At 41.8% G+C, this 13,215-nt stretch overlaps 1 protein-coding gene across 1 annotated transcript; it reads left to right on the top strand.

The window, feature by feature from the left end:
- Nucleotides 1–30: 30 nt before the first annotated feature.
- Nucleotides 31–12,925, top strand: LOC126291609 (proteasome subunit alpha type-3). Its single transcript, XM_049985145.1, has 6 exons — nucleotides 31–149; nucleotides 486–568; nucleotides 646–769; nucleotides 1,615–1,863; nucleotides 5,890–6,002; nucleotides 12,654–12,925. Exons 1-6 carry the CDS (start codon nucleotides 129–131, stop codon nucleotides 12,829–12,831), a joined length of 768 nt encoding a protein of 255 aa, XP_049841102.1. The 5' UTR covers nucleotides 31–128; the 3' UTR covers nucleotides 12,832–12,925.
- The last annotated feature ends 290 nt before the right edge of the window (nucleotides 12,926–13,215 follow it).

Raw genomic sequence — 13,215 nt, 5'->3', positions numbered from 1 at the left:
TCGACATTCAAAACTTTGAATCCACAGACAGTCTGTTGTTTCACGAAAAACAATTTGCCGTATCACCGTGTGTTGTGGGCGACGAATTGTAGTTTTGTTATCCTTTGAGGAAAGAGAACATAATCAACATGAGCTCTATAGGAACGGGTGTAAGTAGCTACCTTCAAAGTACGGAATGATTTTCTTGTGAAAGCTTTTTGCAGGTACTGTACGCTGAAATACTGACAATTGGTTTGATCTCAACTAGTTCAAAATTTTTAGTGGGAATAGATATTCACTCTGCACTTACGTTAAAATGGAGTGTTAGTTCAGCGTTAATTATTTAACATTATTACAAAAATAGTTGGTAACCATTTCTCTAGAAACTCCAATTTACAGAAGGCGTTATGCAACATCGTGTGGAAAATGTCAGCAAACCACTGTGTTTACAATTGGTATGTATTTTGTTACAACCGTACACATCGTCTTTCACTACTTTGTTTCAGTATGATCTCTCCGCATCGCAGTTCTCTCCAGATGGCCGTGTCTTTCAGGTGGAATATGCACAGAAAGCAGTGGATAACAGTGGGTAAGAAATTGTTGCACGCACATTGTTTCGTCGTACCAGTGTTAAAAGTCAATTAATGTTTTTGAATATTTTCACAGTACTGTAATAGGCCTGAGGGGAAAAGATGGCGTTGTATTTGCTGTCGAAAAACTTGTCACTTCAAAATTGTATGAGCCAGGTGCGAACCAAAGAATATTCAATATCGACAAACATGTTGGAATGGTGAGTACAAAATTGGTAAAATAGAATAACTAGTATGTAATTTACTTGCCATTATATGATAAGGGTGTTGCAACTATTGCAAGGGCTCACTTGGTAAAGCTGTCGTATCTTCAGATGCATGAAAGCTGCATTTTTACTTGTGTGTCCAATAGTTGGCTCTAATAGCCATGCTAGTGTTGAAAATATAGTTTGAAATTTGATCCTGGTTAAATTGTAATGGAAAAACAGTTATTAATGACACAGTCATAGGAGTTAAGTGTCATTTTTGATGTAAATAAGATGGCCATACAACATTAATTGCCTTGAATTTTCTGTTTCTGTATTGAAAGTCTTCACAGAAATAGTGTTTGTTGTAAAGTAATGTATGACAAGGTAGTGTTCACATGATGAAAAGACCTTCTTGGGCTCAAAAGACTTTTATAAAAGGTGTGCCTCATCATATAAAGATTTAAGGCTAGACACACAGTTTAGTGTATTAATTTAGTATGATAGAAATTTTAGACACTGCTATGGTAGAAGAGAAAAGTTTGACTAGAAGTAGCTTTACTAATATATTAAATTATTGATCTAAGGCAGTGCGTAGACATTTATTCCTGTTGATGGCATGGCTACATGCTAATGTTGCAGTGGAACTAACATTGTGCATGAAAATAAGGTGTAATGAAGGGGGAGGGGGTGATATGGGATGGAGTGGAAGTGGGAAGAGGAGAGGCAAAAAGGAAATGTTGGATTGAACTAGAAGAGGACAATGCATGGCAGAAGTACAAAATTAGAGTAGACAATCTTGCCCAATTTTTGATACTGGTTCTTTGAAACAAACTAAATGATCTTTCTGGTATTTCCAGGCTGTGGCTGGTTTGATATCGGATGCACGCCAGATTGTGGAGACTGCCCGGACAGAAGCAGCCAATTACCGCGCCCAGTATGGAGATGGAATCCCACTGCGTCACTTAGTGGACAGGGTTGCGGGCTACATGCACGCTTACACTTTGTACAGTGCTGTGCGTCCATTCGGGTGTAGTGTGGTTCTTAGCAGCTACGAACCTGTTGATGGGCCTGCTATGTTCATGATTGATCCTTCAGGAGTTTCCTATGTGAGTAAGAAATTTGCACTCTCTCCCTCTCACACATGCTCATGTCCACTTGCGTAAGCAGTATTGTGCAGAGCCGAGAGAGAGAGAGAGAGAGAGAGAGAGAGAGAGAGAGAGAGAGAGTGTGTGTGTGTGTGTGTGTGTGTGTGTGTGTGTGTGTGCGCGCGTGCGCGTGCGTGCGTGCGTGCCTGGGGCCACGCTTACATAAGTATAAGACGAGATTTTTTCTCAAATTTGTCATTTGAAAAATACAAGGTTGTCTTAACATTTCCAGAGTTATCTACTGTTCCTGAAGTTAGCATTTTTACATTGTGTAGTAGTTTAATAGTGGTCATCTTACATATATGGATCCTTTGGCAGTTCAGGTCATGCACAGGTATAATTTGTAGGAACTGGAATAGTAAGAGTGTAGATAGTGGCACTAGCTCGGTGGAGCACTTGGGCCAATGTCAGGAGGGAAGTGGCTAGCAGGCAGCAAATTTTGTTGTGTTGCTACCATGGGAATGTATATCATACAGTGAAACCTCTTTATAACATTCCTCCATATAATGTTTTCGTCTTTGTTACATCTGTTTGTTTCGGTCCCAACTAAAAGCCCATATACACAATGTTAAATTTTCCTCTTTACTGTGTTTCCTCTATATTACAAATTCCTCTACATAACGCTCATATTTTTGGAACACTGGTCAATTATTTACCTCTTTATAACATTTAAATAACTGGATGTAGATGCATCGTTTTTCATTCTGTGGATTCACAGTTTGCACCGGCTCGGAAAGCCCACGCTCAGCGTATTTCATATGTCAGTGGCAGAACCTGGTCACGTGACATGTGACGCACATTCTGCTTGTGATGTTTTTGGCACCATTTACTTTCACCCATCCACCTACCGGTCCCCGTGTTTTAATGACAAAAAAATAATCATTTGATACATTGATCATTTGCAATGAATATCATATTACAGTGTTGTGAAAATTTAAAATGTCACCTATGGCACCATTTGTCAAAGCTGATTAGTGGTATCCCAATCTTCAGTAATGCCTTATAATTATTATTTGGAAGCCTTCATCTTTATAGTGTTTTCCTCTATACAGTGTTCAGAGTTTGTGGTCCCTTCACTGTATATCCTGGCTCTCTGCCTAGATGCAGTTCACATGAATCCAGTTGTAGTAGGAACTGAAATGACTTCAAAATTGGATAAATACTCAACAATATCATACGTTTCTTCAGGAGACTTAACACTAGAGAGCACTTGAAACACTGCACAACAAATGCAACTTGAGCTTCAACATCATCATTAACGTTGTTACTGCTCTACAGAACTGTTGATTTTCAAGGTTGGCTACAGTGCGAATCCAAAGTGGCACGATTTCTGCTGGTTGAACTGTAAGTAGCTGAGAGGACAACATGGTGTTGTCATTGACTTTGCTCATGTTGTCAGTGCTGTAAGAACAATAAACTGTAGCAAGTGATAATAGATGCAAATAGCAGCTGTAAAACATGGGTCGGAGAGCTTGAGGTTCGTAATTAGTTCATAGAGACAATACAACGGTAATTTCAACTTAACTGTGTTCATAAAGGTCACAGACAGTTGTAAAGCAGGAAGAAAATTAAGGTGACAATATCAATTATAGAAAATGAGCATACGGAAAATATTCTTCACTTCATCATACACAGCTTTGTTCCGTTAACAAGTACTACACATCAACTTCTCTGGCCAGAAGTTACTGGCATAATTTTTATACTTACTATTTCTCTTTACAAAAATATTCTACATGATAAATAGTTTGCATATAGGGTGTTAACAGACATTTTTAAACATAAACTGTAAATGTAAATATAAATTTGAAGTTCTAAAACTAGGATCTGTGGAATATATCACATGAAATACATACTTTCCTCATTTCTTCCAACCACTCGTAGTGTTGTGATCTTCTCTACATCTGGATGTCATAACCAGAGGTGAGGTTAGTGTAACAGCATCAGTGATAATCTAATAAATCTTGCACATTTTTATTCATTAAGCGCTATCTGATCCACCTATGTATAAAGTGCACCAACTGCAGATAACATTGTCTTGCACCATTCCATTGTTTTACAATTGTGAGCCTATACCTGTTCCTTCATCATTGCTTCAGCTAACACAGTAATAAGTTGTGTTATATGTCAGCCTGGGCAGCAGTAATATAAAGGAAGCAGCGAGATAAGTGAGAAACTCTACAGTACCTGCAAGAAAATGACCTGATTCAAAGCTGGCAGGACAATCCCACAATGAGGCAGTTGTCTACAAGATAATTAGGAATCAAATAAGCATTTGGCAGGGATCTGATGCAACTGCGCTGGTTAATGCTCCAACAGGGTGATTACTGTGGGGTAACACTCATATGCAGCAGCAGAGTGATGCAATGAAAGTTTATTTTATTATTGCTTAATTAAACAGTGATTTAGGTCACATAAACTAAGATTGTACTATGATTTTGCTCAGACATGTTTTTACCTGGGTAACAGAGAGCTACTTTACATGTATACAAAGTACACTGCGTGCCTGCTTGAGGTTTAAATTTAGCGGAACAGTTGCTGTACACAATTAGTGTAATAAAATACATTGAACCTACTCTAAGTAAACATTAAAATTATTATCTGCAATATGTATTTAATATGAAACTACTCTAACAAAGTGCTTATTTAGACCTTAGATAGGAATACTGTATTTACCCAACTATAAGATGTTTCTCCTGAAATTCTTCATTCAAAAAATACAAAGTTGTCTCTCATTCCCAGATTAATCCAGTACCGCGGAGGTCAGTGTTTTTTGTGTTGTGTAATAGACTAGTATAGTGGTTGTCTTAAATTTTCAGATGAAACTTTGGCAGTTGAGGTCACTTGCAGATTTATTCTGAAGAATACTCAAGGGCTGGAGGAGGAGCAGTGACTCCAAATTTGCTGAGAACTAGGACAATGTGGGGAAGAGAGTGGTGAGCTGTTAGTTTCATTGTGGTTGCAACTGTGGGAAAATATGCTGGATACCTGCTCCTTTTAAGAACATTTACCACTTTTAAATTGCAGTTTACCAGAAACCATGTGTAGTTGGAAATGAATTGATTTTAAAATTGGACAAATACTCAAATGTAGTATACATTTCTGTAGGAGATGCTAAAAGTCTAGACAGAAGCCAGTGGAATACTTATGTGTTTTATGCAGTTGTCAATGCTTGCTGTGGTGTATGATGGAAATGAAAAGGAGTGTCAGGTGCTGTTTCTATGCAGTGGCCAGACATGTTTGAAAGCAAGAGACAAAGGAATGGTGTCACGTTCTCACGTCAGTATAGATGGAAAATCTGCTATATATTTGCGAAAAAAAAAGAACAGCTGAGTTCTCAGGTCCTACCTTAACTTCCACCTCAGAAATCGTGACATTTTTTAAAGAAGCAACCAAATATTTGTATCAACCGAAATGAAAAGTTTCATGGCTGCTTGTATGTAGAAACAAATTGCCCCTTTATGCACCTCTCATTTGTTAGGCAAAGCTATCGTCCCAGATTTTGGTATTGCTGGTGGTGTGGTTAAAAAATAGCGATACCACACGATTGATTTAGGTAATAAGCAAATAAAGACATGAAGCTAACAAATAATGTAAACCATTTATTTTTGTTTATTATGTTTCTCCTTGTATTATCAGAATGTAGACAATCAGTAAATGACACAAGTTTAGAATAGTTATAATGCCAATTTTTTAATGCAGATACTTTGTATCATTAGAATAGCTTGCAGTTTTGATTAATATGAATATGTTAAAAATAAAATTTTCCAAAGTAGGGTCTTAATAAAAGGCACATCTTATATTCAGGCTTGTCTTATTGTTTATTGTTAAACTTGGGTAAATATGGTATGTTTGAGGCTTGGAAGTAATTTTTTAGAGACTGAAGTATTTTGTATAGCAGCTGCTGTTTTTAACTGCTCTTTTCTCCAACTTGCTCCAGTTTGAAAGGTGTCTATTTACTCCGTATTAAAACAATGTAACGTATTTCAGGGCTACTATGGCTGTGCTGTTGGTAAAGCAAAACAGGCTGCAAAAACAGAGATTGAGAAGCTGAAGCTGAGTTCCATCAGTATCAAGGATCTGGTGAAGGATGCTGCAAAAATGTAAGTGGTGGAGTTCTCTACTCACTTGTGACAATACATGAACCGAATAAGTGAGTCTGCCCTGGAGCTCTTTCACATTTTTAAATATAGATGACTTTCTAATAGAATTTTCCCTCTGTTGTATGGAACTAATTGCAACTTTCCCATGTTAGAGTTTACACTTGCTGTTATTTTTGGAGTTGCCTGTTGTTCAGTATGGCAATGCATTTGTTCTCTTGGATGCTTTAAAGTTTGTACGAAAACATTGGTTTTACCATTTGCATGTACCACCAGGGAGCTCGCCGCTCTTTGGTGGGTTCGTGCTTGGCTACCTTGAGGCCCCAACCTTTGCAGCATCTTTTCCCTTCCGTGCTGCATGTCTGTCTTCTTGCTATTCTTTTTCCCTCTCTTGCAGAACATGTGGGATTTTCAGAGGCTGACACCAGAACAGTCTCACCATTTTTTACCATTCCTTTTTTCTTTCTTCGCTCACCTTCTCTTATACTTCCTCCACTTCAGCGTTTGAGGTTCCTCTTTTTTGTTCTTCCTCCCTGTGCACTTCTGAAGGCCAGCCCACACATCCAACGCATAACCAGTGACTGGTTATCGCATACTTCCTAGACACAGGTAGACAGGTAGAGTTCACACGTACTTCCTGATACAGGCTGGCCCAGGGAGGGGTGATTGCCAGAGCTCCTATGTTCCCAAATTGCTGATTGGTCTCTCTGTCAGGTATTTGGGAGGTGTGACCTTAGGTGTGAACAATCACCTAAGGCAGGTGAGCCCCCCCCCCCCCACTCTGAGGAGGGGGGGGGGGGGCAGTTGGAAGGATTGCACCATCGGAGACACTGGCAATCGTGGGTGATTTTCTTGCAATGAACCAGTCATCATCTTCGCAGTCCATGTCTGACGTGTAAATGGAATGAAGCTCCCAATTCAAAGACCCTCCCAGCTGCACCACAGTTCCTTGTCGTTTCACGTACTGAAGCCAGTCTGTTCTTTGCAACAGTAAATACAGTTCTTATTCAGAAAGGAGTTGATGCAATTGCCGGGCCTGGGCCAATCCTGCTCTCAACTATGCAGTGGCTTTTGGAGACTACTTCTGATTCTCAAGCACAGCAACTACTTACCACTTCACTTCTTCACGACTATCCTACTCATGTTGAGGCCCATAGAACTCTGAATTTTTCCATGGTGCTGTTTACACGAGGCTTCTCAATGGTCTGACTGAGGCAGAAATCTAAACATACTTCTCTGATCAATGTGTCACTGCCATCCATTGGGTGATGAAAAAGGTAGATGTGTCGTTAGTGCTCCACACACACACACACACTCCTTTTTCTCACTTTTGGTAGAGTGGTGCTTTTGTCCAAGATCAAAGCAGGCTGTGGAGTTCCCACAGTCTGACCAATGCGCTGCTACTGTTGTCATCATTTCGACCACTCTCGAATGTCTTGTCGACACCCAGCCAAATGTGTAACCTTTGATAGGGATGCGTATGAGGGCGATTGTCTGCCACCTCCTCCCCACTGTATTGACTGCAACGGTGACTGTGCCGCCGCTTCTTGAAATTGTAACATGTATCCCAATGAGTGGGCTGTTCAGGAGATCCAGGTAAAGGAAAAAGCGCCTTACCCTGTCACTCGCAAGTTATTTGCTAGCCCCCAAACGCTGCGTTCTAGCATCGGGAATTTATAGTACTGTTCTCGCAGCATCTCGCTCCGTGAAGGAACATGGCCACGGGGACATGTGGCCCCAGATTCAAGACTGTGGTTGTGAAATCACCCAATGTCATGATAGCATCGCTGTCTCCTCGTCCAGTGTACAACAGGCCGCCAGACATTTGCCTCCTGGGGTAAAGTCACCTGCTACACAACCGGCAGGCCAAAAAGGGTAGCAGGAATATTCCCATGAAGACTTCCTACCTCCCTCCAGCCAACAAACATCTGAATCTTCCTCTGCCAACAGGAAAGGCTCAAAGAAGTCAAACAAAGGCAAACGGTCTTCTCCTTTGCCGTTTCGGGGATCCTCTTTGACGGTGTCGCCACGTGATACCCTCACCTGGCCGACCTCTGTGTCTCTGGTGCACACTGCCAACTGGTTTTGTGCCCTGCACTCTGCAGAGAGAGAGAGAGAGAGAGAGAGAGAGAGAGAGAGAGAGAGAGGTTGCCAACGCCTCTGTAGATCTCATGCAGCAGGATCCTTCGGCCTCTGTACCTGTAGAAGAGTGTCTTTGAAGGCTTGTACTCAATGGCCACCGAGATGACATCCTTTCATTTTTTCCCTCCTCCCCTTTCCTCATTATGACACTCTTTCAATGGAACATTCGTGACCTTTGGTCAAATGAAGATGATTTAGGATTGAAGTTAGAATCATAGCGTCCACTTGTTCTGTGCCTCCAGCAAACAAAATTGCACACTCACAACTGCTTTGAGCTCTTGCATTTCTTCCTGGCCCATTTTGACCTTCCCTTTTGAGGATGGCATTCCATCTGTTGGAGTCATGCTGCTCATACCGGATGACGTTCATATTCAACACATCTCTCCAGCTACCCACCTTCAGGCTGTTGCTGCTTGCCTTTTCCTTCCTCACATGACCTTTTCCATTTGTACTGTTTATATCCCTCCATCATTCACTGCCACCAGGACAGACATCCTCCAGCTTATTGGACAGCTACATCACTCCTTTCTTGTTGCTTGGTGACTTTAATGTGCATCATCCCCTTTGCGGTTCTCCCAGAACCTGTCCGAAAAGTGTCCTCTTGGCTGACCTCAATCAACTTAACCACCTCAGCCTTAACACAGGGGCACCTATGTCCCGTTCAGACGCCTCGCATCTATTCCCATTTGCATCTACTCTTTTGCGCTGTCCCACTTGCCCGTCATCTCGAGTGGTCCATTCTCTCTGACACGTACTCGAGCGACCATTTCCCGCATACTATCTGTTTGCTGACTCCTACCCTGAGTTCGTGCACTCCCAAATGGCAGCTTACTAAGGCCGACTGGAGGCTCTGCTCTTCCCTTGTGACCTTTGACAGACAACATTTCCCAAGTTGTGATTACTAAGTACAATACCTTACAAATGTTATCCTTACCACTACAGAATGATCCATTCATTGCACTTCCTCTTTTCCACGCTGTGTCTCAATCCCTTGGTGGACTTAGGTGTGCTGCAACGTAATTCGCACGCGGAGTTGTGCTCTCTGCACTTTTGGCTGTCATCCTGCTACGGCAAACTGCATTCATTATAAACAGTTGCATGCACAGTGTCGTTGTGTTCTTCAGGATAGCAAAAAGCTAGCTGGATTTCATTCACTAGTTACTTTAACAGCACTGCTCCTTCCATTACGTGGGCCAACCTCCGACTGCCCTCTGGGACCAAGACCTGTTTCCAAATTTCCACCCTGGCAGTGGCAGATAGTGTCATCTGGACCCTATTGCTATCTCCAACACTTTGGGCCCCCATTTTGCGGAGATTTGGAGCTCGCCTCACTATCACCCTGTCTTTCTCCATTGCAAACAAGCAGAGGAGTTTTGAGTGATAACCTTCTTGTCTGAGAATCAAGAGTGCTACAATGCCTGCTTTACTATGAGGGAGCTAGATCGTGCTCTCACTTCATCCCTATCCTCTGCCCCTGGGCCAGACAGTGTTAACATTCAAATGTTGCAGCATCTTTCTCTTGTGGATGAGCACTTCCTGCTTCATACATACAACCGCATATGGGGGGAGTGCATGTTTCCCAGTCTCTGGTGTGAAGCCACTGTTACACCCATACCTAAGCCTGGTAAGGACAAACATCTTCCTTCTAGTTACCAACCCATTTCTCTCACCAGCTGTGTTTGCAAGTTGATGGAACATATGATTCATGCATGGATGGTATGGTAACTCGAGTCTCGCACTTTTCTAACCACTGCACGGTGTGGATTTCGAGCACGCCTTTCTGCAGTTGACAATCTTGTCACTTTGTTCACCCATGTCATGAATGGTTTTCTGCGGAAATCCCAGACTACGGCCGTGTTTTTCGATATGGAGGAAGACTAAGACACCTGATGGAATACTGATATCCTCCGCACTTGCTACATGTGGGAGCTTCCACGGCCACATGCCTAGTTTCCTTCAGGAATTTGTAAAAGACTAAGTTTTCTTTGCTATCGCCATTAACCCTATAATGGCCTTTCTCCTGCCGGGCATCTCGGGCTACCGTTCTGTTGACGATTTTGCCATCTGTTGCAGTTCTCCACAGACTTGTCTCACTGAGCGGCGGCGTCTCCAGCGATGTCTCATCCGTCTTCACTTGTGGAGCATCAACAGTGGCTTTCATTTGTCCACTGATAAAACTGTTTGTATGAATTTCTGGTGGCACAATTGGTTTCTTCCACCATCTTTACAACTTGGGCCTGTTGCTCTTCCGTTCATTGAAACTACAAAATTCCTGGGGTTCGTGCTTGATAGGAAACTTTCTTAGTCTTCCCATGTGTCTTACCTGGCAGCCTATTGTATGTGTCCTCAGTGGTACTTCCTGGGGAGCAGGTGGAATCCCCTCCTCCATTTGTACCGGTCCCTTGTCTATTCGAAACTAGACTATGAGTGTTTTGTAGATGCATCTGCACGTCTGTCTCACTTATGTTGTCTCATTACTACCCACCATCGTGACATCCATTTGACCACAGGCGCCTTTTACACTAGCCCGGGTGAGAGTCTGTATCCATGAGATGCCAAACTACCGCTGTCATACTGCCGTGACTTTCTCCTCAGCAGATATGTATGCCGTTTGTCTGCCATGCGTGGCCACCCATCCTATGCTTCCTTCTTCAATGACTCCTTTGATTACCAGTATGGGCTGTGTTCCTTCTGGAGTTCACTTTCAGCTCCTTCTCCAGCAGCTTAACTTCACACTAAGTGCTACTTTCCCAGTGGGTGTGAAGCCTTTACCACCTTGGCTTCTTGCGGCAACCCATGTTCACCTTGGCCTTCATTCGCTTTCTAAGAACACTACTCCACCATCACTGTATCACTTTGTTTCACGACCTTCCCACAGAACTTCGCGATAGTACCTTTGTGTACACTGATGGCTCTTGGCTGACCGTGGTGTTGGGTGTGCCTTTGTCATTGACACCAGCGTTTTTCAGTATCGGCTTCCGGAACACTGCTCAGTATTTACAGCAGAGCTCTTCACCCTCTTATCAGACGAAACAGTACATCTGGCAACAGAGGCTTCTCAATTGTGTCATCTGTTCTGACTCTGTGCCCTTCAAAGCCTCTGTGTGCTACACATCGTCCATCCCTTAGTGCAACAGGTCCAGGAAAACTGTAACTTGCTCATTGCTGATGGAGCCACGTGATGTTTATGTGGGCTCCTGGTCATGTCAGTCTGACAGGAAACGAGGTCTCTGACGCTGTTGCCAATACTGCAGTCCTCGTACCTCAGCTCACTGGTTCTTACGTTCTCTTTGATGATATCTGTGTTGCTGTCTGTCAGCAGGTGTTGTCACTTTGGCATCATCCCTTGTCCTCCCTTCAAGGGAACAAGCTCTGCATTATTAAGCCTCTTCCAACAGCTTGGACGACCGCCATCTGGCCCTCTGGCCATGAGATCATTTTAGCTAGGTTGCGTACTGGGCACTGTCTTTTTAGCCATTGCCTGAACAGTTCCATTGAACTGAGAGCCATTGCCTGTACAGTTGTAATGAACTGAGAGTGATTTCAGAATTCAGGACTACAACTTTCCAGCCCTTTTCATAATTCCTGGTGGAGTTGAAACTGATGTAAAGCCGTGATACAGCAGAAATAAGTGGCCTCATGTAATAAGAAAAATTAATTTGTGTAGGCTATATGAAAATTAAAATACATGACATGTAAGTTTTATTGCAAAAAAACAGTTCACAAGTCAGTGTGGCACGTAGACAGTGGAACTGTCACACTCAATAACAATGGATGGCATACTACAGAATGTTTTGCATACATGTCAGATTTTGTGATTTAGAAACATCCACATAATTATTCTAATGACAAATAGTGTACCATCATAACTTGAACTCATGTATATGGTCCTAAATTTTGCACTCCAGTCCAGACCCACTTCCATAAAGAAAATGTTTTACATATTAAAAGCATGTTATGTTGGCATTTAGCACACTCCTACAGACACTGTTTGCCAAACACACCATTGTTACAAATTCAGAGCTATATTCATAAGACATTTCAGGTATAAGCACTTAACTATGGCCAGCTGTCAGTTTCGGACCTGTGTTTTTCTGCTCAAATTATTTGCAAATGTAGGCCCATACATTCTCTCTAACTTATTTTGTATATCTGTGACACTTATGCATTTACCACTTCACCAACCAAAAAAATAATTGATAGGGAATCTTTTCTGATGAGTTAAGAATTAGTGAAAGGCACAGACCACTTTGACCACCCTACCTAAGGACAGTTACCTACAACTCGGTCAACACACACTTAATTTATATTCAGTAATTATCAAATGGATAAATACTGGAAGTCATTAAAGTGAAATTACAAAAGGCTTGGAATTATTGCAATTGTAAAATTAACATTATCTTTTTGAGATTAATATGCCATATTGGGTATATGAAAGTGTAATACACTATCCAAATCTGGATTAATGTTGGAGTTTAACCACAGTGCTACAGTACCTTTATTTTCTTACAGAATCTACCTTGTCCATGATGAGCTGAAGGACAAGCAGTTTGAACTTGAATTGAGCTGGGTAGGAAATGTAACCAAAGGTCTGCACGAGCGTGTGCCCGCACCTGTGTTCGCAGAAGCAGAGAAGGCAGCCAAAGCTGCGATGGAGGACGACTCTGACTCAGACACGATAGACACGTGATTGTCTTCTGCGAAGACTCATTTTGTGCCTGTCCAACTTTAATGTGCTCATTCATTATTTTAATAGTTTCTGGAATAAAATGCTGGAAGCCTCATTCTGTTTTTGGTTATTTACTATGTAAACCTCTTGCTCCCTGACAAGTTTTCCCACACTTTTTTTCTTCCTTTTCTTGTATCTTAATTAACAATATTCTCTTGTCGGCTCTTTTATTTATAAATTTGATGTGACAGGTGTGTTAGAGTATTGTTAACTACTTTGTTGTCCTACGAAAAAAACATAATGGAGGAAAGTCTTAGAACAGTTAATTGATGCCAGACTAATCATCTAATCATTTCCACTGAAATGTTTAATCCACAAAAACGTGGATTTAAATATGATGGTGCA

The sequence above is a fragment of the Schistocerca gregaria genome, chromosome 9 (genome assembly GCF_023897955.1).
Source record: "Schistocerca gregaria isolate iqSchGreg1 chromosome 9, iqSchGreg1.2, whole genome shotgun sequence".
Lineage (NCBI taxonomy): Eukaryota > Metazoa > Arthropoda > Insecta > Orthoptera > Acrididae > Schistocerca > Schistocerca gregaria.
Note: the sequence above shows the minus strand (reverse complement) of the source record. Positions and strands in the feature narration are given on the sequence as shown.

What these genes read in the sequence shown, in the direction of transcription:
- LOC126291609 (XM_049985145.1), top strand. Translation starts at nt 129, where the DNA reads ATGAGCTCTATAGGAACGGGT. An exon ending in ATCCTTCAGGAGTTTCCTAT is followed by an intron (nt 1,864 to 5,889) that starts GTGAGTAAGAAA and finishes AACGTATTTCAG; the next exon opens with GGCTACTATGGCTGTGCTGT. An exon ending in GTGAAGGATGCTGCAAAAAT is followed by an intron (nt 6,003 to 12,653) that starts GTAAGTGGTGGA and finishes ATTTTCTTACAG; the next exon opens with AATCTACCTTGTCCATGATG.